The following is a 26970-nucleotide window of genomic DNA, read 5'->3' as shown; positions in this document are numbered from 1 at the left end:
CCAGGAATGATGAGCGCTGTTGTTGTACTGCCCTGGCATAGTCGGGGAACACCATAACGTGGCTGTTTTCCACTTGAAGAGGGCCCGCGGCCCAGGCCGCTTGGAGGGTCGCCTCTCTGTCCTGAAAGTGGAGGAATTTGGCAAGCATCGGCCGGGGCGGATTCCCGGAGCTCGGTCTGCCCGATGGTACCCGGTGAGCCCGCTCTATGGTGAAGAAGGCCGTTCGTTCCGCCTGAGGGGTGAAGGATTTGATCCAGGTCTCCATATAGTCCCGTGGCGTCATCCCTTCAATTCCTTCCCGGGAGACCTATCACCCGAATGTTGCATCTTCGGGAGCGTCCCTCCAAGTCATCGAGGCGTTCCTCTATGGCGGTCTGCCGATCCTGCAGTGTCCGTACCACAGTCTTGTGAGCTGTCACCACTGGTGTGAGTTCCGAGATCGAGGTCTCCCCATCCCTCACCCGGTCCGCCAGCTTCCGATGGTCATCGCGTAACAGGCTAATGTCTGTGGTGATGGACCCGAGGCGTTCCTCCATTGAGATCCGGAATAGCTCGATGGCCGCTAGCACCTGGTCAAGCTTGGCTGTCATGACTGGGTCCGATTGCGTGGCCATGGGTATCCTCATCACACTGGCTTGTGGTTGGTGTTCCGGCGCCGTCTCCGGTATCGTGGTCTGCTGCGTCGAACGTGTTTTCCCCTATGTCCAGACGGCGACCAGCGATCTCTTGTTGTAAGGGCGTGGCGAGGTGCGGGTTCTCCCTGGGGGCCACCGCCTCCTCCGGCGATCTCCTGGCCGTTCGTTTCGTGTATGGGATACAGTGAGTGCGTATATCCCCTCCTCTGCCCCGCCCGGGGCCGCTTCGCCGGGTCGCCAGTCACCTTGCCGGCGACTCCCCCTGTGGGAGTTATTCAGTAGGGAAGCGGGTGCCAGCCCAAGGGTCTCCCAGCGTCTACCGATCTCCTCCTGCTGCCGTTTCCGCCTCTGTAACCCCTCGTCGCCGGTCCCCGGGCACCGCCGGTCCTAGGCGTGGGGAGGGGGTGGCCCCAACCGCAAGGCGCCCCTCCAAGTGTTCTGGGACGGTGACCCCAAACTCCGAGCGCTATGCGGCTCCCGTCCACTACGTCCCTGTGGGGGCGCCGCCGCGGCCCGTCTTCTCCAGCGCAACCGTGGGCTCTGGCTGCAGGTCTTCGGTCCGCCGGCCCCCGGGGGGTCGATCCGATGGTGACGTCCGGTGGCTGGGGGGGGGGGGGGGGGGGGCCAGCCCCCCCAGTTGGCGCGTGTAGACGCCAGACTTATGGCCCCTTGGCAGGGGTCGGCGCTGTCCCGGTCTTGTGCCCTTCTCTGTGCTTGGCTGCAGCCCTAGGTGCAGTGCCGCTGATGCTGTGCGGCGGCCATGTTAGGGTCAGGCAGCGGGTCTTGCAGTGTCCGGGCCTCTCCGTGGTCTTCCCGTGATCCGCCGTCTCGCGGCCCCCTGCGCCCATGGTAGCCCCGGGGGGCCGACACCCCCACTCACGCCTCGTATCTCCGCCGGGGTCGCCTGGGGGCGTCGTCGATCTCGGGCGCTGGAAGGATCTCCCGACGGGGCACGGTCAGGTCGGTCTGGGGTGTTCCTCCGCTCCTCCCTGGCTGAGGGGGCATCCGTCCCTGTGTTAGTGCCTTTCGTGGTCGCTCCAGGGGCGGCCGGCGCTGCCGGCTGTATGCTCACGCTCCGCCGGGCGCTACCCAACGGCCGCCGCCATCTTGTCTCGGAGGCCCGAGTCGTCCCAGGGACGGCCGGCGCCACGGGAACACCTCTCCCGGGAGTAGTGATCGCCCAGGGTGGCTCCCCACCGTCCGCTGCTGTTCCGATGCTGGTATCCGCGCTCACACCGCCAGAGCGACGCTGTGTGTCGGCCTGTGGGCTGCCAGGTCGCGGAGCCCTAGCAGACTGCCTCCGCCATCGTGGCTTGCTTGGCCACGCCCCCCAGAAGGAAGCCATTCTTACATACCACACTGGCACAGCTGCAGGCCATACTACCGCACCAAAAAGAAGTCTACATGGAAGCCTTGCCTTGTTACGAGCCTCAAAAACAGAAATACCTTTAGAGTGTGTTCTTTTTCGGGGTTGTTTGAGGATATTTGTGTGTGAATTTTAGGTGGAGTGGAGAAGAGCTTAACAGTGAAGATTGGAGTCAATCAGCCTCCATCTTCACATAGGCCATAATGCATATTTCTTACACATTCCCGCACATTTGGCAATTTATATTATTCCCACATCAGATACATGGTTACCCTGTCATCCTCGCTTTGAGATACAGGAATAAATGGGCTAACTTACAATAAAGAGAAAGAAAGAAAAATGCTTGTGCACCGCCTCCATTCGTTAGCTTCCCAATTGAGGAAGAAGCCGATCTATTTTCAGACGTGCAAATTCTGCAGGATAGGTTTTGAGAAAGTGCTACATCAACACCAGAAAAGGTGTGATAGAAACCTCAGGATCTCAGCTGGAGCCCCAAAATCACTTCAAATATTTACAAGAAACAACCTCCTGCAGAAACATAGATCAAACCTGTGATGCGCCCTATGTAAGAGGATTTAATGAATTATTAAATTACACCTAACAATAGCGGGACAATACCCACTGGTTGAAAGAGGAGACCTATAAGCAAATCCTGGTTCTACAGCTACAAAGTTCAACATTGCCTTAAAACTGATAACAAGAGGACATTGCTGGACTTGCAATCCCTGAAGGTTAAATGTCCAGCTGGTTGAACTCTCAACAGACCAATTCAAACGCTCACAAGAATTTCATCTAAACATGAAGCACCCAGCTTAACTCACTTCAAGGGCAGACTTCAAATCATATGATGTCCTACCGATTGGTGCAAAGATTTTGAATGGCCTGTGCAGAGATTCTACAAGGTATAAAACCTGACTTGCATCATCAGGCGACATAAATGTGCTCTTCCTCTCCCTCAACAACAAACAATATGGGAAGAGGCTACATCAGTCTTAATCTCCTCCAGGCTGTAGACATCTCTAAAATAATGGCTAGTGTACAAAAATGGAACTTAACTGCACTGTATAAATGCACCGAATGCTTTGCACTTTGTTGCTTCATTCTAACAGGAGCTAGAAAGGTGTGTGTTCCCAAGTAAGCACAACTCATTACACTGAAGGATGCTCAGTTAAGATTACATTTTATGCTTTCCAATGCCATTTCTTCTATTCAGCTGCCTATTTGCCATGGTTCTCATGTGGTGATACATTTAGGGCAGAGATATTTAAAAGCCTAGAATCTTGTGGGACAGAGGAGAGTTGCGCATTTTAAAATAAATAAATAGACCAACACGTAAATTGCTTTCACTTGTGCCCCCTTCTTCCAATCGCCTTCTGCTGCACTCCTAATTGCTTTAATTTCACTATCCCTTCCACTGCGCTCTGCCGTCCTTTTCCAGATTCTCAAGCTCTCAAAGCGCTCTAAAGTGAACAAACCAGAACACAATACAAAACGATAACATAATGTCATTAAAGGATATGTGTCACTGGGAAAGCTAGTCCCTTGCTCTCACCTCTTCAATGAATCGATGAAGCGCATGCGCACGTCAGGAACAATGGGAAGCTGAGAAACAAAAATTCAGATTAGAGATCAAATCCAGATGGACTATGACCAACCCTTCAGCAGTGAAGGAAGTGAAAAGATACTTACTGGGCGCGGTGACAGCAAAGCAGGAAGGAAACGTGAATTGTAATAAGGTCTTCTAAAAATACTGCAAAACAAAAAGGATAGGTTACAGCTTAGTGAACCTAGATAAGGATTACCTGCTGGGAAAACAACCAAAATGAAACTTAAATAACTAGGACTGTTTAGGTTTTTGAAAGAGCAGGTGTCATCACACAAAAATAACTAACTGGGTATCTGTAAGCCTAGCAGACACACAAAAAAGTAGATTGCTTCCAAAGCTGCATTCAAGTGACATAGTTATATGAGGTATTCTAGTCTTCAGAGAGATGGGACTAAGAAATCATTGCCTCACTCCAACAAGTAATCTTATAAATTGCAGCGAAAGACAACACAACCCTGAGAGTTCTCCTGAATGCAAGATGAGTGAAGAGAACCTATGGAGAATTCTGACTGGCTAAGCCAGGTGTGTCAGCCAGAGTACCTGAGCGTTTAGGAGATATGCTTCCTGAATATAAATGGGTCAGAACAGCCAGAAAATATTGCATTTTCAGCTGAATTTACATCCCCTGCAGACAGATTCCCAATGTTGTTGGTTCTATGTGCAAAACATGGTACATAAGTGATGCTTGTTAGTTTAACAGGTAGTCAGGTAAAATATATCCGGTCTGTGAGTGGTTGAGATGTCTTGCCAATGTGCTGGTTACATGTGCATTAGAATGATCCAGCTGACTGAAATTTTCAAGAGGATAAATTTACTAGAGAGATAATTTTACACTTAAAAAATAAGTATTCAAAAGCCAATTTCGAACGAAAAGATATTCTATTAATTGGTTTCTACGAAAAGGTAAATGCCATTCATTCTGAAAATTTCCATTAAACAGTTTACATGAAATCGTTTCTTATTAATGGTATTCCATTAAATCGTTTATCTATGAAATCATGTACAACCAGAGCAAATGTGTTTGAATTAATGGAAAATGAACACTGAGAAACCACACTGGAGGAAACTAAATCATGGAAAACCACTTATGAGAAAAGACAATTTTAAGGAAATACAAAAAAACTGAAAATCAATTGAAACATAACCGGATTACTATGGCTTTTTGGGGTTCAGGGATGGTTCATGTTTAGGATGATGAGGGGCTTTTAGCGGTAAGGAATAATTGGCACTCTGGAATAGAAAGTGTCTTTAGGGCTCAGAGGTGGGTGAATGTTAACAGTTCCTGGGCAAAACCCCAGTTCCACAACATTGGTGCCTATTCGTGTTCATTAACTGATACATTTTAATGCACATTATTTATATAAAATATAACCTTGGCTCAGTCCAATGTCTTACCTGCATTACCTAAAACAAACAAGAATTAACCATCACTCTCTAAAGGTATGGTACAACTTTAACTTAATAGATATACATTTTATGTCCAGAGATGGACAAGAAGTTATTAACCCACAAACTGCCTCTTCGTGCTGAGTTAATCAAGGTAAAACATTTTTACCGACGTTTAGAAGGTACAGTCTTTGTAGGAAACCCAGCATTTCTGCATGGTCACACTAGATTTCTCACCTTTTTCCGGACTTAAAGCTTTGTGCACTTTACCCCTACTTAATATGAATATAAAGACTTGGGGGCGTGGTCTGCAGCCCAAGATGGCGGTCGCATAAGCGACGAGCTCTGGGCCAGGGGCGCCAAACTCCGTTTATTATCCTGAACCCCCTAGTGGCATACGGACTGCTAACCTTGAGTGCTGAGGCGGATGATGCCGGGGCCACGTTGCCGTTATCCTGAGGGCCGAGGTTGCCACTCACGCTGAGTACGGCCCGGTGCGGTCTCCGGCCTCGCGGCGGGCCTGCGGAGTGGGAGTGGCCTCTGCAGCAACGAGCTGCGTTGCGACCTGCCCGGCCTTGTGAAGCCTGACGACGGCGTGCTTAAGTACGCGAGGCCCCTGCTTTGGGCCTGCAGTTTTGGGGATCTGACGGCAGTCGGGGCATCCTGTGGTTGTCTGCTGTGCCTCGCTGCCGATAGCGGATTGCACGAGAGTCCGCCGGTGCCACGCAGTCGGACCTGCGGCCCCCTTTACGGCTGCCGGCTGCTTTCCATCGGCGGAAATACTGACGCTGGGAACTGGCTCTGCTTTGTGGACCTGGATGCAGTGAGGGGACACTTGGACCTCCGGGAGCGTCATTGACACGCGGTGAGTCCCCCCCATCCATCAGACTGGCCATTGGGGGTGTGCGATCTACCGCAGGGGACTCCTTGCTGCTTACTACTAGTGCTGGTGAGACCCTGTTTGGAGCCGGCTGCATCAGATTCTTGCGGCCTAGAATCCTCCCTTCTCTCCGAGCGCAGCCTTGTGGACCCAGGGGTGCGCATTGTGGGGCCAGCTGGAGGTGGCTCTTCATTACCTGGCAGGTCCATATCACTGCATTGGAAGCAGGGTTGCCCCTCAGACGGAGGCGGTGGCTCGCAGTCCTGGTGAGGTCCAGTAATTAGGAGTGTACTGGGCCTGCCATGACGCCAGGGGTTGGGGCCTTTCATCACAGGAACTTTGCTGTATCAAGGCCAGCTTAGACTGGATGCCTCGGGAGCGGCATGTGGCCCTAACCGATGCCCGTAGTTCTGGGGCACTCTAGCGCGTGCACTGACCTATGAGGGGACAGCAGCCGTGGCCAGTCGGGTTGACTGGGTAGCCTCTGGGCGTGAATTGGGTGGCTCCCTTCCTGCTGCCTCGGGCTGTTGCTTAGAGGGCGACGCCAGTTGCCTGTCGCACCACACGGCTGGCTGAGTGGTGACTGCGGATACACAATCGCTGCTGGGTGTACCTTCCAGGGCCCTCCTACGCCATAGAGTATGGGAAAAGGAAGGCCTAGGGTGCTGCTGCGGTCTGGAGGAGCAGGATCTTTCTCACCGCTATCAACTCACGCTTCTACCATGTCCCGACAGACGGAGGGAGCTGAGGAGACCATCGTGTCTGGGGACAAGCTGGATATGATTCTGCGGGAGATCCGCGACTCCCGTTCTGTGATGGAAGCGCAATTAGGCATAATCTCTGTGGATCTCAATTTGCTTAAAGATGACCATAAAAAACTGGCAGAGAAGGTCCGAACGACGGAACAGAAGGTAGACACCATGGTGCCCCGGGTGCAAGCCTATGACGAGCAGCTCCGACACATGCGCCAGCAGATTGAGTCCCTCCAGGCGCGGGCGGATGATGCAGAAGGTCGGGCACGTCGGAACAACCTCCGAATCGTGGGTGTGCCGGAAGGGACGGAAGGAACAAGGCCCACGGAATATATCGAGAATTGGTTAAAGACTGCTGTGGCCCCCACCGGACTGTCTGTACATTTCACAGTGGAGAGAGCGCATCGGGTCCCTACACGTCATCCAATCCCAGGAGCCAACCCACGGCCCATCCTGGCCAGGATTTTAAATTACAGGGATCGGGGTCATCTACTGCAGGCGGCGAGGGATATAAGCCCGCTAAAGATCGACAATGCTAAAGTTTCGATATTTCCCGATTACACATTGGCCGTTCAACGCAGAAGATCTTCCTTCATGGAGGTGAAGGCGTGGGCTCGTGCTGCGGGCCTGTCCTTTGCCTTAATGTTCCCTGCAAAGCTGAAAATCCTTTATGATCAACGTTCCCTGTTTTTCAATACCCCTGCCATTGCATGGGAGTGGCTGGACAAGACGTTTCCCGCTGTGCAACCCATGAGGCACATGGACTCCTCACTACCCAAGCCACAACGCCCCCCTCGGAGGCGTAGGAAGAGTCTTCTCACGCAAAGTTCGATCTCCAACTCCTTGAGTCGTTCGCAGATACTGGAGGGCAGGCAGGGGGCTCTACACGCGGCCTCCACTTTGCGCACCTCTCGCACTGAGATTAGTCCGTCTGAAGGAGTGAACACGGACACTGAGTCTGATGGTAGCCTTGCATTGTTTCCATCGGTGACCTCCCGGCTCAGCAGGGATCCGCTGGCCTCAGCAGACTCTTAGATCCACGTTGTTAGGCCTATAAGGATATGATTAGCTTATGGTTGCTTTCCTGCTAGGCCTAAGAAGGTATAGTTCGTTGAATACACCTTTGCTTGGTGGGTAACGAAACATAGACCATGGTCGCCGTTGTGACATGTGGGAATAGAAAAGTAGGTAAGTCTCACACAACAGAGAAAAACTTTATAACAAAAATAGCTTTACTATACACTAGATACGGGAAATCAGAAGAGTTCTTAATACTGCCCTCACACACTTGGTAGTGTCATGCTTCATCATTGGGCCGCATCATACATCCAGGTGCAGACCAACACTCTGGATAGAGCGCAATTTCTTGAGAAGATGAAGAATAGTGGTGAGGGTAGAGTGTAATAAAGAAAGGCAAAACGAAACACAAAAGTGTTACTCAAATCATAAAGGAAAACAAATCTTCTCCTGGAAGAAGGGACCAAGAGAGGTGCAGATATAATTGTAAAACTACCTAGGAGTTAACCCACAATTTTTTATTTTTTGTCAACCTCTGGCAGGATTAAAACAACAATATGGGGTATTCAGGGAAGGTAACGACCCTTCTATCCCCACTGCAATTACCAACAAAAATTACAATTACAAATAAAAACTCTACTTATTTTAGCGTGTCTTTATTCATCCTTCGCCCAACACATTTAAAGAGCAGACGAAATGAAAATTGAGAGTGCTAGGGTTGGGTATATCTCCGCTATGAAGTTCGAAAAGAGAAAAGGCTAATGAGAGTAACGATGAGTATGGAAATCATGGATGGTTTTCCCTCTTTTATGTTTTTTTCTCTTGTTGTAGAATTGTGAATCCTCTTGGAAATCTCCAGAAAAGAGTGACGTTGGGGCAAAGCCCAAACACACAGAGCAATAAGGTAATAAATACCCTAATAGGGGTACAGACCAGAAAATAGGGACCAACACCCTGACGAATGCCAGAGCGACCGGGTTTGGCGCAAAAAAAGCTGGCAGAAACATGTTGGTAATTGCAGTGGGGATAGAAGGGTCGTAACCTTCCCTGAATACCCCATATTGTTGGTTTTAATCCTGCCAGAGGTTGACAAAAAATAAAAAATTGTGGGTTAACCCTTAGGTAGTTTTACAATTATATCTGCACCTCTCTTGGTCCCTTTATGATTTGAGTAACACTTTTGTGTTTCGTTTTGCCTTTCTTTATTACACTCTACCCTCACAACTATTCTTCATCTTCTCAAAAAATTGCGCTCCATTCAGAGTGTTGGTCTGCACCTGGATGTATGATGCGGCCCAATGATGAAGCATGACACTACCAAGTGTGTGAGGGCAGTATTAGGAACTCTTCTGATTTTCCCGTATCTAGTGTATAGTAAAGCTATTTTTGTTATAAAGTTTTTCTCTGTTGTGTGAGACTTAAATATTGGTAAGGGAGTCAGAGAAGACTCAATCCCTTGTCTCTTCTATCTTGTGATATTTAATAGAAAAGTAGGTCCCTGGCCCGGACCACGTGTTGGGTGCTTTCATGTGTGCCTTAATGCTTTTACGCGACTGTTACTGGTGTTAGCGACCTTCCCCCAACGGCGATAGCACTGGTAGTACGTGAAGTATGCTAATTTTGTTTGCATGGTTTGGTCGAACGATGTTTGGGCGTTGGACCGAGTATTGGGGTTTTGTTGATTTGGTTGTAGTTATGCCGCATGGTCTGAGGTTCCGGGGGGGTTTGGGTGGCATTGAGTGGGCTAGGCTGGGATCCGGGGGGGTGGTTTTATTATAATTGATGATGTCTGCAGTTAATTCTTATACTTTGGTGTCGTGGAATGCGAGAGGTATGTGTTCCATAGCTAAACGTCATAGAATAGCAGCGCAATTACATCGCTGTAAAGCCCACATAATTTGTTTTCAAGAAACACATTTAATTCCCACTGAAACTGCGAAGTTGCAACACAGATGGCGGGGGCAATTCTTTGCGACGGCCTATTCGGCCTTTTCCCGGGGGGCCGCAATTTGGATTAGGGCGGGCATCCCCTCTTCCCTTACCGAGTGCAGAGTAGATGATCAGGGCAGGTTCGCTCTTCTATTGGGAGTGTTAGATGGTAGACAGGTGGTGCTGGGGTCCCTTTATGCGCCAAATATGGACCAAGTGGCATTCTTCACGCGGGTATCCCGAGCACTGGCTGACTGGTCACATATCCCGTGGCTACTGGGTGGTGACCTAAATGCAGTATTTGATGTTGGCCTGGACCGTTCCCATCCTCCCCTGCTTAACACGGCAGCGAGGACGCAGGCGTTAACATTAACTTGCTGGGCGCAGGGCTGGGATTTAATAGGCATCTGGAGGGCTCTGCATGCGGACATGAGGGAATATTCCTTTTATTCTTACCCCCATAAGTTACACACACGCCTGGATATTTTTTTATGCTCCCCGGGGCTCTCCTCTGCTATTACGTACTGTGAGTTTCTGGGCAAGACAATATCTGATCATAATCCCATTGAAGTGCGCTTGTCTTGGGGCCCTTCCCCAGCCCCAATTCCAACGTGGAGGATGCAACCTTTACAATTAGAAGATCAGGTATATCGGGCGGCATTGTCTACAGCTACTGATACCTTTTTTGTGGAGAATGAGGGCTCTGCCTCGTCCAGGGCTATCGAATGGGAGGCCTTCAAAGTGACGGTACGTGGGGTTGCCATGGGGACACTGGCAGGGTCACGGAGGGAAACGAATAGAGAGCTTACAGACCTGGAGGGGAAATTGCAGGCACTGGAAGTGGCGGCCCAGGGGAGCGCGGGAGGCACGGAGCCTTTACAGTCTGCCAGGATTAAGTATGCAGAGCTGTTGGAGCGCCTAAGCCTGTTAGACTTTGAGGCATATACGCAGCGTACACACTCTGAGGCAGACAGGGCGGGCACACTGTTGGCACGTCTGATACAGCTGACGTTGAGCCCTACTCCAATCCTGCCAGTAAATATGGTGGACAATGTATTGGTTTCGTCTCAGGGCGAGATTAACGCCGCATTTCGAGACTATTATGCTAGCTTATACGCCGCCCCAAGTATCGACATAATGGCTCCCACGCTTTCCTTCCTGTCAGAGGTTCAGCTCCCTACGGTTTCCGATATGGTGGCCGAGGAGATGGCTGCTCCGATTACTGCAGCGGAAATCCGGGTGGCGGTAAAGGCACTGGCCCGCAATAAGACGCCAGGCTCCGACGGCCTTCCAGTAGAATTTTACTCCACTTTTGCAGATAAATTGGTCCCGAGGTTGTTGCAACTCTATACTGCTTCCTTGGAGGCTGGGGTTCTGCCCCCTACTACCAGGGAGGCGATAGTCACGTCCTTATTAAAACTGGACAGGGCACCGACTGATCTTCTGTCTTATAGGCCACTCTCTATTCTAAATACAGAATATAAGATACTCAGTAAGGTCTTGGCGTCGTGACTCCTCCCACTTCTACCCCGCTTGATCCATACGGACCAATGTGGATTCGTGCCCCAACGCAGTACTTCTTTGAATATCCGCCGACTACATGCCTTGATGCATGCGGTATCCGATTCTTTCCCTCTTGCTGACTGCTTGTCCTTGGACGTGCGCAAAGTTTTGATACCCTCAGCTGGCCATATATGCTAGCGGTGTTAACTAAATTCGGCCTGCCCCCGTCCTATTGTGCATGGATTAAATTGCTGTATACTTGTCCCACGGCACGTGCTAAGACAGGTAGGACCATCTCTTCCACCTATGTAATATCCCGGGGTACTCGGCAGGGCTGCCCCTTATCCCCCATGCTTTTTGTGTTGGCCCTGGAGGCGCTTGCGCAGTACCTGCGTCAGATAATGGACCCATATGGCATTCCGCTGCACGGGGAGCTACATTCGGTATCTTTGTACGCGGATGATATGCTGTTATATTTTCGTAACTTGGAGGCTGATAAACAACAAATAGCTGCAGCTTTATCTAGATTCAGGGCAATATCGGGCTTGGATCTTAACGCTTCTAAGTAGGTAGCCTTCGCCTTCTACAATGTAGTTACGCCTCCTACATTACCATTTGGTGAATTGCATTTCCGAGTTGAGCCAATTACTTTTAAATACCTGGGGATTAATATTTACAGATCAAACGCTGACACCATAGACGGTAATGTAGTCCGCGCCATAAACTCGCTGCACTCCCAGATTGCCTTTTGGACTTCGTTGCCTTTGACGGTGGCTGGCCATGTGGCGGTGTCTAAAATGGTTATGCTGGGGCGTGGCCAAGTAAGATGGCTGACTGGTAGTGCACCGAGTCAGCTCCGGCCCCACGGACTCCTGTGAGCGGCTAGACGGGGGCTCTGGACTGGCGCACTGCAAGGAAAACACTCGCGGGACACCTGTGGAGGCGAATGGCCCGGCGGTGAGGATGAGGCGGCCCCGGTGCGGCTAGAAAGCGAGCACTGATCCGGGAGCGATGACCGAGCAAAATGGCGGCGGAGGGCCACGATCGCTCGCCGAGCGGCGGCTCACCCGGACTCAGGAGAGTGACTGGAGGCTGGTCGTGGTGACCGCGCAGCGGGAGTGACCGCCGCGGCTGGAGTGAGGCTGAACCTGAATCTGCCGGCGCCAGAGAGCGGGACAACGCACGGGGACACCTTACCGTGGGACGCGCATGAGGAGGCGGAGATTGCGGCCATCACGGAGCCCATGAGGAGGGACGGAGGGCCAACAGGAGATAAGTGGTCCGCCCTGACGGAGACCGAGGCAGGCTGGAGGGAGCAGGGGCGCGGGGGGCAATCACCGCGCGCCCGGGCGCGAGACGATGCCTGACTCCAAGATGGCGGCCAAGTAAGACACCTGCCGGCATCGGGGGAGCCTCCGCAGCACTGGTTCTCTGGCGCGCTAGATGTGACGGGTGCTCTGAGATATAGGTGCGGGTCGGCGCTGGTGAGGACTTTCTGAGGCACGGCACGTGGGACCAGCTGAGTGCCTTGAGGCGGCGAGCGGAGACAAGTCGGTCCCTGCTCTGGCTTCCGGGGTCTCGGTGGCTGAGTAGTGGTGGTCGGACGCAACGGGGCCATAGAACTGGTGGAGGCGACGTCGTGAGGCACGGAGGGGACGGTCTGATAGGGAGGTCGTCCCGTGCGCCCCCGACAAAAAAGGCGCCGAAGCCACAGGAAAACCGCGTGGCGAAGTACTTCCAGGCGCTCTCCAGCACAGCAGACGAGGGAGGTCCAGGCGGAGGGGACAGCATGGCCTTGACGAAGGATGACCTGGTGGCTACGCTCCAGGACTTCAAGAGGGATTTATGTGGTGAACTTAAACGGGACCTCCACGCCAGCCTGGACCAACTGCGTGGGGACCTGACGGAGAAGCTTGGTGATCTGCGCAGTGATGTGGACGCCGTGGGGTCGCGAATCCTGGAGGTGGAGGAGAAGGTGCAATCCCTGGATAGTGCAGCTCAGGCTTCCCGGTCGGAGTGTGCGGAGCTTCGCGCTCAGCTGGCGCAATCTGCTCTGAAGCTGGAGGACTTGGAGGATCGTTCCCGGAGGGAGAATATACGGGTGAGAGACTTGGAAGAAGGCGCAGAGGGTCCGGACCTGGAGGCGTTTATTATAGGCCTCTTTGGAGAAGTGGTGAACAGGCCAGACCTGAAAATAAAAGTGGATCGGGTGCACAGGGTCGGACCACCGGTTCACGGCGAACGCCGGAGACCTAGGGATGTCCTGGCAAAGCTGCACGCCTTCCCAGTCAAGGAGGCCATCCTGGAAGCGGCTAGGAAGAAGAAGGAGGTCTCGTTCCAGGGCCACAGTTGCTCTCTATATCAGGACTTGTCGCAGGCCACCCTTGTTCGGAGGCAGCAGCTCCGCCCGGTGACCAGCAAACTCAGAGAGGAGAATGTGCGCTATCGTTGGACCTATCCCTTTGGGCTCAGCTTCGAATGGCAAAATAAACGACACCACATCACAGACTTGGGAGATGGGCTGCGTATCCTGGGCCTCCCGACGGAACCGGAGGAAGGAGGCGGCCCGGGGCCATCCGGGACAGTGGCAGTCGGCTATCAGGGGGAGCAGTGGCGCAGGGCGCAACGCCAGCGAGGAGGGCCCCACCGTGAGTAGAGGTCGCGAGCTGGAGGAACGGGATTCTCCGGGATGCAGTTCAGGAACGACCGCGGGGGGTCCTCCGGCCGGGAGGGACCCGGGAGCCCGAGCGGCGAAGCCAGGTGGCTGGTGACGAGTCTGTGACGGCTCAGCGGAGAGATGCGGCAGTCTCCACAGGGACACTGAGGTTACATGGACACTGAGGTTTTTGTTTTTCTCTATGAGCCCTTTGTCTGGCACACATGTTGTTGATGCTCTGCCGGTTGCGGAGCAAGTTGATGAGGTTAGGAGTTCGATGGGGCGGGGTCTTGGTTACTACCCCAGGCACGAGGGGTTCCATGGCTGGGTTCTTGTGGTGGGGGGGTGTGGGCGGGGGGGGGGATGTGGGGGGGTGGGGGCGGGGGGGGAGGGTGACAGGGGTAGGCTGCAACGAAGACGTGGAGAGGGTCCGGGGAGGGACGGCGGGACATTAGAAGGGGGGCCCGGGGGGCGGAGGCGGACAGGCGCTGAGGTCTGGTATCGGCGGATCCCACAACACGGGGTGGAGAGGGGGGTCTACACTCACTTAAGATGGTGACGTGGGCTACATGGAACGTGAAGGGCCTGAACTCGCCCCAGAAGAGACAGCAGGTCTTGAAGTACATTGTGGATCGGCAGGTCAAGGTAGTTGCTCTGCAGGAAACGCACCTTACAAGGGAGGATGTGGGTAGGCTCAAGCATAGGGCATTCCCGCAGATTTTTCACTCAGCGGCCACCACCAAACATAATGGAGTGGCGATATTGTTCCATAGCTCAACACCCTTCCAAGTCGTGGATTCACAGAGAGATAAGGAGGGGAGGTGGCTCATGCTCAAGGGGCGGCTTCAGGGCCAACTGTGCACCATTGCGGTCGTGTATGCTCCGAACACGGGTCAGGCGGTGTTCACAGCGCGCATGTTGGGGTCCCTGGGCGGGTTCGTGGAGGGCCCCATCATTCTGATGGGGGACTTTAACTGCCTGTGGGATGGCGTCCTGGACGGCTCCCACGTTGCGGGGGCCAGATCATCAGTGTTTTCCAAGCGAGTCAAGGACCGCTTCGATTCCCTAGGTCTGCAGGATGGGTGCCGTGCTCTCCACGAGTCGGTAAAAGACTATACTTTCTATTCCCATGTTCACCGGACTTACACTCGAATAGACTACATCTTCATTAGCCAGGCATTAGTGGGGAAGGCGACAGGGGCGCAGATTCTCCCCATCTCGGTTTCAGACCACGGGATGGTTCTATTGGAGCTTCGGTGGGGGGTGCGGGGTCGTGGCAGATGGTACTTTCCGGGGGCCCTCCTGCGAGACCAAGTGCGGAGGGTGGAGCTGACCGAGGCCATAGGGGAGTACTTCCAGGACAACCCGCCTGAAGACACCTCACATCAGAATACGTGGGACGCGTTCAAGGCGGTGATGAGGGGCAAATGCATCCAACTACAGGCGTCGCTGCGGCGACAACAGGCATTGGAACGGGAGGCACTGGAGGAGGAACTTAGGGGGTTGGAGGGCAGACATAAAGATAAACCCACTCGCGACCTGCAACGACGACTCACGGCGGTGAGGGGTAAATTGAGGGCGATTTACAGCGCCAGGGCGGAATATACCTTGCTGAGGCTGCGCCGCGCGGGGTATGAACAGGGGGACAAGGTGGGTTCTCAGTTGGCTCGAAAGCTTCGCATTCAGCGGGCAAAATCCTATGTGGGAGGCATTCGGGTAGGGCCAGACCGAGTCACACACGAGGAGGCAGCGAAGACTAGAGCCTTTAGGGATTTCTATGGTGAGCTGTATGGGGGGAGCCCGCTGGCGCACGACGTACAAACGGCATATCTCGATGGGGTGGAGTGCCCCCAGCTATCAGCGCTGGACCGGGAGCAGCTGGACGAACCTATTTCCGAGGAGGAAGTGCGGAATGCCATAAAGCGTCTCAAGCTCCACAAGGCGCCTGGGCCCGACGGCTATACCGCCCACTTTTATAAGCACTTTGTAGACGAGCTCGCCCCGCATCTGACGGCTCTGTTTCGGGCGGTGGCGAAGGAGGCGAGAGTGTCCAAGTCAATGGCAGAGGCGGTGATTACGGTCCTGCCTAAACCGGGCAAGGACCCGCTGGTGTGTGCATCATACCGCCCCATAGCACTTCTGAACCTAGATGCCAAGCTCTACTCCATGATCCTAGCTAGCCGCCTGGATGACCTGCTGCCTCGATTGATCCACCCGGACCAATCGGGCTTCATTAAAGGGCGCCAGACGCACGATAATATACGGCGTACCATCCACCTTATCGAGAAATCATCCAGATTTAAGATTCCAGCTGTGCTAGTAGGATTGGACGCTGAAAAAGCGTTCGACCGCGTGGACTGGCCCTTCCTCTTCTTGACCTTGCAAAAATTTGGGTTCGGGGACGCTTTCATGGAGATGGTGCGAGCTAACTACAGCCATCCCTCCGCGAGAGTGGTGGTCAACGGGACACCTTCCGAGCCCTTCCATCTGACTAGAGGTACTAGACAGGGGTGCCCGCTGTCCCCTCTGCTTTTCGCCCTCAGCATTGAGCCACTAGCCATTCGGGTGAGGGAGAATGCTTCCATTAAAGGGATTCGATTTGGCGGGGAGGACCACAAAATCTCCCTCTTCGCGGATGATATTCTGCTGACTCTGGGGGAGCCACATGTCTCTCTGCCCGCGGTGCAGGGGGAATTGAGGGACTTTGAGAGAGTGGCAGGGTTCAAGGTCAACATGACCAAATCCTACATACTCAATCTCACACTCTCGAGAGCGGAGGTGGCCTCGCTCAAATCCCAGACGACGCTCTCATGGGCCCAACACTCGCTACAATATCTAGGGGTGCAGCTTACGCCGACGGTTTCGGGACTGTATGGGGCCAACTACACCACAGTTATGCCGCACTTGCGGCAGGAGTTGCGGCGGTGGACGCCCTTGTACATATCTTGGTTGGGGCGAATCAACGCGGTGAAGATGATGGTGCTGCCCCGGGTCCTTTACTTGTTTCAGGCCTTGCCGATCCCGCTGGAGAAAGCATTTCTTCCGCAGCTGAAGACGTTGATCACTCAGTTTGTGTGGCAAGGAGGGAGGGCCCGGCTCCCTTTCACGGTGCTTCGGAAACAAAGGGCGGACGGAGGGATGGGGCTGCCGGACTTTGAGCTTTACTATCAAGCGGCCCAATTGCGGGTCGTGTTGGAATGGACGGTACGGGAATCGGAGAAGCATTGGCTTCATATGGACCGCGCGATAGCCGGCAGATCCATCTGGGATCTGCTGTGGAAACCGAGGAGAGATAGACCGCCGAATGCATATCTTAGCACGCCAACGCGCACTACGTTGGAGGTTTGGGATAGGGTCACGCGGAGAGAGGGGTGGACGACATTCCCTTCACCATATACCCCGATACACTTTAATCCGGCCTTCGCCCCAGCCAGAGAGGAGGGTCCCTTTGATGGGTGGCGAGAGGGAGGGTGTCTAAAGCTGGCGGACCTATTCGACAAGGGGGCGTTCCGCTCGTTTCAGAACTGTAAGAGTGAATTTGGGGTCCCCAACAGTGAGCAGTTCCATTATTTGCAGCTCAAACACTGGGCCACGGCGCCACCGTTAAGGGAGGCGGGCTGCCGGAGCCTCACGGATATGGAGAAACTGGTTTTGTCACGGGCGGGCTCTATGAAGGGGGCAATCTCGTCTCTCTATGGGATGCTGCTGACTACACTACACACACCCAGGGCCAGACATATGGAATTCTGGGAGCAACTCCTGGGGAGAGGGATAACTGAAGCTGAGTGGAGGGGCTTGTGGCGGGATATTCCCAGGCATAACTTGTCGGTAGGCTTACGGGAGGCTCACTACAAGACCATCTTTGATTGGTACCTATACCCCACAAAATTGGCTAGGATCTTCCCGGGGACTTCTGCACTCTGCTGGCGGGGATGTGGTCTCCTCGGGGATTTCAAACATATCTGGTGGGACTGCCCTAGTATTCAACCTTTCTGGGCAGAAATTTTAGCGCAGATTAAAGAGATTTTGGGCTTTGAACCCCCCGGGGACCTCGCTCATGTCATCCTGGGTCTTCGGGGAGAGGACTGGGAGGGGGTGTCCAGAGGAGATAAAGCTATATGGTGGCTCTGCGTGGGGGCAGCTAAGCTCACGGTGGCTGCGGCATGGAAGAAACAGGCTGCTCCCGCTATGTCACTGTGGCATGCCCGCCTGTGGCGCCTGCTCTCGATGGAGCGTCTGGCGGTGTGCTTTAGGGATGATCCCACAGCCTTTGAGGAGTCTTGGGGCTCGTTGTTGGCCTACTTATCTAGGGGCCTCCCGGCAGCCGTCTTCCCGCCCGCGTGGAGGACGTTGCGTATCTTCCGGACCTGGCATTCCACAGACAAACTGTTTCCCCTTTTTTCGGACGCTTTGCAGCAGCCCCTGGGGGGGGGGGGGGGGGGGGGTGGCGGGAGGGGGGTAGTGGGGGGGGTGGGGGGTGGGACGGGGTACCGGAGGAGTCTGAGGAGGGGTTCCCATGGGCCGCACATGGAGCATCTGAACCACCTATGGGGCATTCTGCAGATACCTATGGCCAGGGGACACCCGGCAGTTACTTGTTATTGTATGACTACACATGTGCAATGATACTGTTGTTATGAAAATCAATAAAAATGATTGCTATAAAATGGTTATGCTTCCCCGCCTCCTTTATTATTTTGTGAACTTACCGGTGGTCCTACCAGCCTGGATTTTTAAACTGCTTGATAAGTTATTAATATCTTTGGTGTGGGGGGTGGGCAGGCGTCGATTGGCGTTGGCGAAGCTACAGCTGCCCAGTACTGCAGGAGGTATGAGGGCACCCGATTTTAAGTCGTATTGTATAGCGGGACAGTTACAGTGGCTGGCGTATTGGCTGGCGGGTAAGAACCTATTTGAAATTGGGTACTCTCCGAACTTGTTAAAGTGATGGCTTCTTCAGTCGCAGCTCTGTCCAGGTGCACAGAGATTGCGGTACCCTCCTTACTTGTTGCATGTCGCATTGCACTACTGAGCACAGGCGAAAAGGATGGCGAGGGTACCATCTCCGTACGCCCCGAATATCCCTCTATGTGGACTGCCTACTAGGTGGGGGTACTATCGATGATCCAAATACGAGGGTGGACCCAGGAGGGGGTGGAGACCGTTGGGGACTTCTTTTTCGAGGGTCAACTGATGCAGCATGACGAGTTTACACGTATTAATTCGGTGCCCGACACTTTATTTCTCACGCATGCGGCTGTAGCGCGTTTCATTAGAACATATTGGTACACAGATCAGGCAGAACCTCCGACTTTACAATTATTGAGGTCATTGCACATTATGGGACATGGCCGATACTTGGTGCGCTGGCTTTACCGCGGCTTGAGAGAACAATTGCATATCCCACTGCTACATCTTCGGCAGAAGTGGGACTTGATCTTGGGGCGGGAATTGGAGGATAGGGAATGGGCACAAATATCAGAGCATCCCCGGCGAGTCTTTCGGAATTGCCGCTTAAAAACAATCCAGTTGTTTATCCTGCATAAAGCATACCTTGCCCCAGCAACGATTCGGAAGATGTTCCCCGCGGCATCCGCGGCATGTCCGCGCTGCAGGGCACCTGAAGCTGAATTCTTACATATGATATGGTATTGTCCACGGCTGCGGGGGTTTTGGTCAGAGGTTATTCGGGGTCTGGAGGTGTTGATGGAGCGCTCACCATGGGACACCATCGAGGACTGCCTCTTGGGATTATTCCCTCTCCCCAAAAAAGCAAAACTGATGCGCAGATTTGTAGGGGTGGCACTAATATTGGCTAAACGTATAACAAAACGCTGGAAGTCAACCCTAGTGCCGCGGGTGGGCGCTTGGCGTGAGGAGGTGGGCAGATGGGCGGTAGCTGAAAGAGAGGAGCATAGGGGTCAGCGGAAGCGTCCGATTGCAATGGACTGGGCAGGCGTTGTAGAACAATTTAAGGCGGGGGAGGAAGTAGACCCGGCGGTAACACAAAACAGCTTGCAGGGGAGCGGTACGGAGGGGTAGTGGGAGGCGGTTTTGTGACCGTTAATGCTCTATAGGAGTGCTGCCCTTTCACTTTCACCTCCCCCTCCCCCGATGTGTAGCTGGTTCCCCTCCTTCCCACCCCTCCCTCCTTCCCTTTGCTCCCCTGTCCCCTCCCCTCTCCTTTCTCCCCCCCCCTCCTCGGGGCAAGCCCCACATTGGGGCTCTTAGACCCGACGAACACCGGACGCAGGTACATCAGCGTGGCGGTTAGTCTACTAAGCGGCATTTTTTTTTTTGTTCTGTTGGGGTGTTGTTTAGGGAGGGTCTTGAGAGGGGGGGTGGAATGGGTACGGCACTGGGTAGCATCTAATAGAATCGATACTAGCGGCCTGGGATTGTAATTGGTACACTTCAGCCGTAAGATCTGCTGTACTCCCTGTAAGCTCCTATTACTTTCAGTATGCAGAGTAATGATGAGTGAACAAGATTTAGGCTAAACTGCGCTATTGTATTGTCTTCAAAAAACATATTACTTGCAGTGTTCATTTGTGAACCATTTGAAAAGTTCAATAAAGATATTTAAAATAAATAAATAAATGAATACAAAGACTTTGCTCCCCCTCTAAACTTGTCGAAATTGGCTGAAACCTGATTGGCGCAAAACACATACCTATAAGGCCATAGTATATAGCATACAAATACATCACTGGCATGGAAAACTAAATATGACCTGTGAACTGCAGCACCTATTGTACCCACCACTACAGTGAAAACATAGCTTTTGGCCACCTTGTATAGCCTAACAGCAGCTGCAGCTTCAACCGTGCTGCACAGACCTGTCAAAATCACCATTTTGACAGGTAGGAAAACCAGATTTTAAATATATTATAAGTTACCCCTAAGAAACTTGCCCCTCACAATGTAGAGTGCCTAATATTTACAAGTGGAACGAGTCATAATATAAGTGGCACATTCCCACAATGACCAAGCCCAAAATGACATTTTCACATGCCAGGCTGTACCTGGCCCATAGGCAAATTAAAAGTCTAGATTCTAAACTTTAATCTATAGCAATTGGCCTGTACCAGCAACAGACTACATTCAAAGTTATTTTTAATGAAAATCTAATGGTAGAGTCAGGTTTTTTTTTCTTTAAATATGGGAAATTTAACTTTTAGTATTTGTTTAGAAAGTTACCTTTGTCCTGCCTGATGCTGCAGGAGGCTAATTTGCATTAGTTCTACAGGAACTGTCCAGACTGTACCTGGCTTTAATTAGATATGAAAGAGGTGTGTAAACTGCTAACAGAGCAGATCCAGTGGGCTGGGAGTGGGGAGATGTTTTCTTTGATTAGCAGGAAGCCTAGCTGAGTTGGGCACAGTAACTTAATTTACTTCAAAGGAGACTGACCTGTCACAAGAAAATGTTAGGTGACACGTGGAAAGGCCTAGCCTTTGTCTATATAGTCAGGCAGGCGCCAAACCCAGTGGGAGGGAATCTACCCACAGAACCAGTTTTGAGTGACCACAGAGAAGGGGACTGCTCGTTACCCACACCAAACCCCAAGGTGGGCACATATGCTCTGCACAATGGGAGAAGAGTTTCTCCTTCTTAGATTCTGAGAGTGAGGGGCACTGTGGAATTGTTTGAAGTTGGGCAAATAGAAACTGCTGAAAAGCTGGGCAGGATTGCTCTTGAGAACTTTTGCCCCATTGATTAAGGAGTGCCAAGGAGTCACGCCAACCACTAGCTGGGGCCAGACATAAATGTAGCTCCCTAAGGTAATATCCTCAGAACACTTTCTGGACCTGTGAAAGATAAGAATATGAATGGACCTGTTGACTGTGACAATAGAGGAGCCTTGAAGGACTGGAACTGCTCCTCCTTGTAATCAGGACAAAGATATTACCTCAAACCTACAAAATTCGTATCACCCCCTTCCTCATGCCCTCTTTGCAGAGATCAACGGTCTCCTCCGAACTTTATTATGGCAAGGGGACCACCCGAGAATTGCGCTGAAAACGCTGCAACGTAATCCCTACAACGGAGGTATCGCCCTCCCGGATGTTGAAGCCTATTATTGGGCTTCTCATTTGATACCCATAAACGAATGGATACATAAACATAGCCAACCACCTAAATATCGGCTTGAGAGGGAGGTCATGCTGCCCCATATATGCCTGCACTACCTGTAGGGAGGAAAAGGTGTCTCTCGTCTGCTACCCGCGACCCAGGTGACTCTAGTGGCATGGACAAAGGCGACTGGGATCATGCGATGGACAGGATGGGTAACGAAAGCCACCCCTCTTTGGGAAACGACTCGCTTTAGGGAATTGAATAAGCTCACTCGGTTCGGGGCCTGGGATCTCCACGGTAGGCGACATAGTTATGAAGGGAGATTTTATAACTTAGGCCAAACTTCAACAAGACTACGACATGAGCCCCACACAATTCCTTAAATACGCACAGCTGTGTCATGCATGGCTGGCAGAACATGTCCCGAGTGACCAAATCCCGGAATATGTGCCCTTGGAGGGTAGACTCCTGCAAGAGGAGCTTGCCCAAAAGGCAGTCTCATTCACATATAAAACCATTAACAACAATATTCCTGATGGTCTGGTGCGACTTCGGTCACAATGGGAGAATGAGGTGGGAGTCATGAAAGATATCGACTGGGAGGCGGCGTTGATGCACCCCAGGGAGGTGGCCATAAAGGCGAGACTCCGACTTATTCAGTTGAAGATATTGCATCGGTCTTACTATGATAGGGACAGACTAAATAGAATGGGGAGGGCGGAGTCTCCGCTCTGCCTGGCCTGCGCAGCGACCAATGGCAGTTTTTTCCACACGATCTGGACATGTCCTGAAATTCAACCATTCTGGGGACAAGTGCTGAGGCTACTAGGTACAGTCCTGGGGGTGCCGTTACCGGTAGAACCCAGGTTTGTGCTACTAGGTATACCGAGTGAGGTGGATATTAACAGGACACAACTGACCTTTGTTTCCCTGGGATTGGTGGTTGCGAATAGGGACATTGCTAGGAAATGGGGGGTGGCCGATAAGTCGACTATTCAGGAATGGACATGGGACATGGATGTGTTTATGATAACCGAGCAGACCACATATTGCAGCAGAGGGTGCCCCAAAAAATTTCACAGAATCTGGGGCCTTGGAGACGACACTTTGGATTTTATATGGGGAGGGATACGCAACAGTCCGCGGAACATACTACACAAGAGTGCCTGACCCAGATACTACTATCTCCGTCCTCCACGTGAAGAAATAAGACCGCTGTGTAATGGCCGATGCAGGACGTATTGGTATATATGACCCCGGGGGAAGGGGGGAAAGATGACCTGGTGTGGGTAGGAAAATGTATTCATTGATTTGTGACCTTGTTTTATGGAGATTTTATGCACTGACTTATGCTCATGTCTTGTGGAGATCTTACGTGAATTTGTACAGCACTGTTTGTTCAGTTTTGAAAATAAAAAATATATTTAAAACAAATTACCTCAAAGGTCAGCTGGCTGACCTCTGTGGGGCTTCAGACACACAAGTTGCAAGAGGCCTTTTTCCGAATGTACCCAGCTGACCAGTAGCAAATGAGTCTGTATTGCACTTTTCTGCTGTCTTCTGCCCGGCAGCTTGAGAGTCTAAGTGCCTCCCTTGAGGTCATGGGGCATTACTAGTGTACTCCTGTGGTTGTTTGGGTACCAGAAGAAAGTTTGGAAACTCCGAAAACCTTTCCTTCAGGGCTCCAGAGTCTTAGCAAGACCTTCCAGAAAAATTATCCAACTGGTAGTACCAGAATATCTTATTGAATTTTAGCTTAGTTTCAGTCAAGTCCCATTCTGCATTGGGACTTACAAAGATTCAGTGAGAAATCTCAAAAGCTCCAGCAGGACCAATCTGCATCATGTATCAAGCCTTCAGTTTGATGTTAGTGGCTACAACTTCAGCAGAGTCCCATGTGGAGAGGATTTTTCTTCTCAAAAAGTGATTTCTGATTTGAGATTTGGAAGAATTTTTTTTTTTTTCATTTTATTTGTGTCCCTTTCCGCAGTGGGACTGAAAAACCTTTTCAAACTTTTTTTCACTTCCAGACTTTCGTTATGACCAATTTACTGGACATTGACTCTTTGCACTTTTTGGTGCTATTTTCACTTAACCCTTTAAAAACTCATATCCCTGGTTCGCCCCGTTTGGATTTTTGTTGTTTTTGTGCCATTTTACTGATTAAAGTTTACTCTATTTTTCTAATTCGATTAGGGATTTTTATTGGTTGATAATTTACTTTATTACTATTTTGGTACTGCCCTAAGTTAAGCTTTTCTGCTCTGTGTCATAACTACCAGAGGGTGAGCTCTGGCCAAATAAGTGACTTTTGAGGAGTCACCCACGCCAAATTATAATTCCCTTTCTTACAACCTGTTTTTGCATAATTACAATAACGGGTTGAGTTTCTTTTCTCCTTTTATTTATGTGGCACCTTTTTCTGTGTTGATCAGTTCGGGTGGGTTTCTATTTTACTGCTAAGTCAACAAACAACTCATGTAGTTAAAAAATGATGTCAAACACCCAAGCACGAGTTCAAGTGTCTTATGAGTCGGAAACTGCTTCAAAGTAAAGTCCTTTAAACTTGCATAGAAAAGGAGTCTGAGGGCTGTGTTATGGATTACAGGTTTTTGGCTCAAACATCTATTACAAGTTCTATTACAATTTGAACATGACATTGTATGATTTGTGGATGTTGTGATCGCGCTCAACTTGCTGTCACTATAAGTATTATTTCTGGATGTAAAATTCTGAATTAAAATGGATAAATAACACAAAGGTAGTCGGGGGGCGTGGCTTGAGCCCGAGGAAGATGGCGGCATTCCTGTGACTCGCTTGAGGTGACGGGGCTTTCTGAGGGATTTTCTGGCTTCACCGGAGTCTTGAAGGTCTGCAAAACTGCATAATTTATGGTCGGAATGTAAGAGCCTCTAAATGGAAGTATTTTCCTCTACTTTCTGGCAAGCTTAGACCTTTTATTAACCTTTCTGCTCACAGCTGAGGTATCTGTGACAGCTGCTTAACTGCTGCGCACGCGCTGGCTGGGAGAGCCCGGTTTCCTTTCAGTTTGCATTTTCACTGGCAGCATAGATTTATGGAAGTTAACAAATTGAACATGAGAAGAACTCTAAAGTTAAACTCTGTAGTGATTTATTGCCTCACTTTGCCTTCCAATGCCCCTTCTGTGAAACATATCGCTTCCTGACTAACTGAATGAGAACTGTGGCTTCAAAGCAGTCTGCATACTGAGGAGATTATTTCCATCGCACTCTCAATTTCTTCAGAAAGGAGCAATGTTTTATTCATTTACTGACCCCGGTTTACTGATTATGGATGTTTCACACTAGAAGTCATGTAGAAAAGTGAATTTGGACATTACTGCCTTGCGCTTGTATTAACAGGCTTTAGATGGGCATTTCAGCAACCTTGTTCCTGTGTTGCTAATATGTGTATGTGCAAATATCTGCACTTCTTAGCTGTGTTTCTCTCAGAAGCTACAATGTTATATGAGTGTACCACGAGATTCTTTATTTAAAGTGGCTTTCTTGGATATGGTATTAAGCTAAGCATGTGGTATGGTTTGCTTGGGCATAGACACAGTCTTGTAATGTATTGTGGTGACTTACATTTCATACATATATTCTATTCCATTTAAGCATACAGATATCACTTTTATATTTCACTTCATTCTTATTGGTAAATGTATATTTTGATATTCTGTCATGCGCCAAATGCACGCAAATTCTGTTACAGTGTGCCTTGCCCACTATTATGAGGTGGAATTGCGCACTTAAGTTATACCTTGCAGTTTTACATAACCTTTTCTGTATAGGTTTTAACTCTCCCCATTGCATGGTTAGGTTAAAAAAAACTATCTTCATTGCAAATATCTTCACATCGTAGGTTTATTGTCCATGCAAAGCCACGTGTGAACTTCATTAAAATGGAGAACTCCCAAACATCGACGCCCAAAACAGCTGCTTCTTCGAATACGACTAATGGCTCCTCTTCTCTTACTAAAATAACAACTAAACGCCTTAAACAAAATCCACCCTCTCCATCGAAGCCTTCTTTGTCTGTCTCCATGGATCTCTTTCTGGAGGAAATTCGAGCTCTGTGGCCATTTGTTGAAGAGACAAATTCTAAAATACAAATCTTAACCGATGGATGGGAAAAATTGGAAGAAAGAGTCACCAAGGTTGAACATAATGTTGAAACTCTCAGTGCATGTTACAACAAAGTAGACATCTTTCATTCCCAGATTACATCCTTGCAAAAACAGGTTGAAAGCCTTGAAAATAGAAACAGACGCAACAACCTTCGCATTTATGGATTATCGGAAGGCACGGAGGGATCGGATCCCATCTCCTTCTTTCAAAATTTTTACCCACAGTACTAAATCTATCGGAGGGCACTACTCTCAATATACAACGTGCTCATAGACTGGGCCCACTACATTCAACACCCTCAAGCACGAAAAGACAACCAGGAGTTATATTGTATTTCCTTGAGTATACGGACCTCCTCAAAGTGCTTTCCGCAGTTAGGCACCTGAAGCATATTTCATTTTCAGGTCATCAACTGTTCTTCTCGCAAGACTATGCCAAATCCACAGCAGACAGACGCAAAGAATTCCTCAATATGCGTCCAGCGTTGCGTTCAATTGGAGCTCGTTTCGGATTGCTTCATCCTTGCTTGTTTAAAGTCACTCTCAACAATAACACCACGACTTATGAGGACCCAACAAAGCTGAAGAGTTTCCTCAATGCACAATGCCCAGAAAAGATGGACATTTCCAGCACTCGCTTTAAATAGTTTTTCTTCTGGAATATATTTGAATAGGGATTAAATCCTCAGTGTGCTGTTTTAACTATAGAAGTTTAGTATACCTTTTGCCATGGTATAATGGTTTGTTTGATCTCATTAATCTCTAAATAGCTCTTCTTCTGTTATATATTGGAATAGGGTTTAGCTTTTCAGTATGTTGTTTTACTTACAGAATTCTAGAATGGATTTTTTCATGGTATAATGGTCTGTTTGTTCTCATGATCTTCTTCCATTTCACATTATAACCTCATAATGTCTGATGTCATAATGTGTCGTGACATATTCCATCCTGTTTGTATTATTGTATTAACCATTTGTTGTTTCTTTTTACACAGGACCTAACCTCATGTGC

The 26970-nt window shown here is 50.5% G+C and overlaps 1 protein-coding gene across 4 annotated transcripts in view; it reads right to left on the bottom strand.

Annotated features, from left to right (window-relative positions):
- The window catches only part of FANCA (FA complementation group A), a 1007136-nt gene that overhangs the window by 679002 nt on the left and 301164 nt on the right, over positions 1-26970 (bottom strand). For all 4 annotated transcript variants that reach the window (XM_085637706.1, XM_085637704.1, XM_085637705.1 and 1 more), the window contains exons 19-20: positions 3691-3751; positions 3554-3603 (exon numbers count right to left, since the gene is read on the bottom strand). In XM_085637706.1, coding sequence (XP_085493832.1) covers positions 3554-3603; positions 3691-3751 — 111 coding nt within the window. The remainder of the gene's footprint in view (positions 1-3553; positions 3604-3690; positions 3752-26970) is intronic.

This window comes from Triturus cristatus, chromosome 12, assembly GCF_964204655.1.
Source record: "Triturus cristatus chromosome 12, aTriCri1.1, whole genome shotgun sequence".
Classification (NCBI taxonomy): Eukaryota; Metazoa; Chordata; class Amphibia; order Caudata; family Salamandridae; genus Triturus; species Triturus cristatus.
This window is presented reverse-complemented; position numbering and strand designations above follow the sequence as displayed.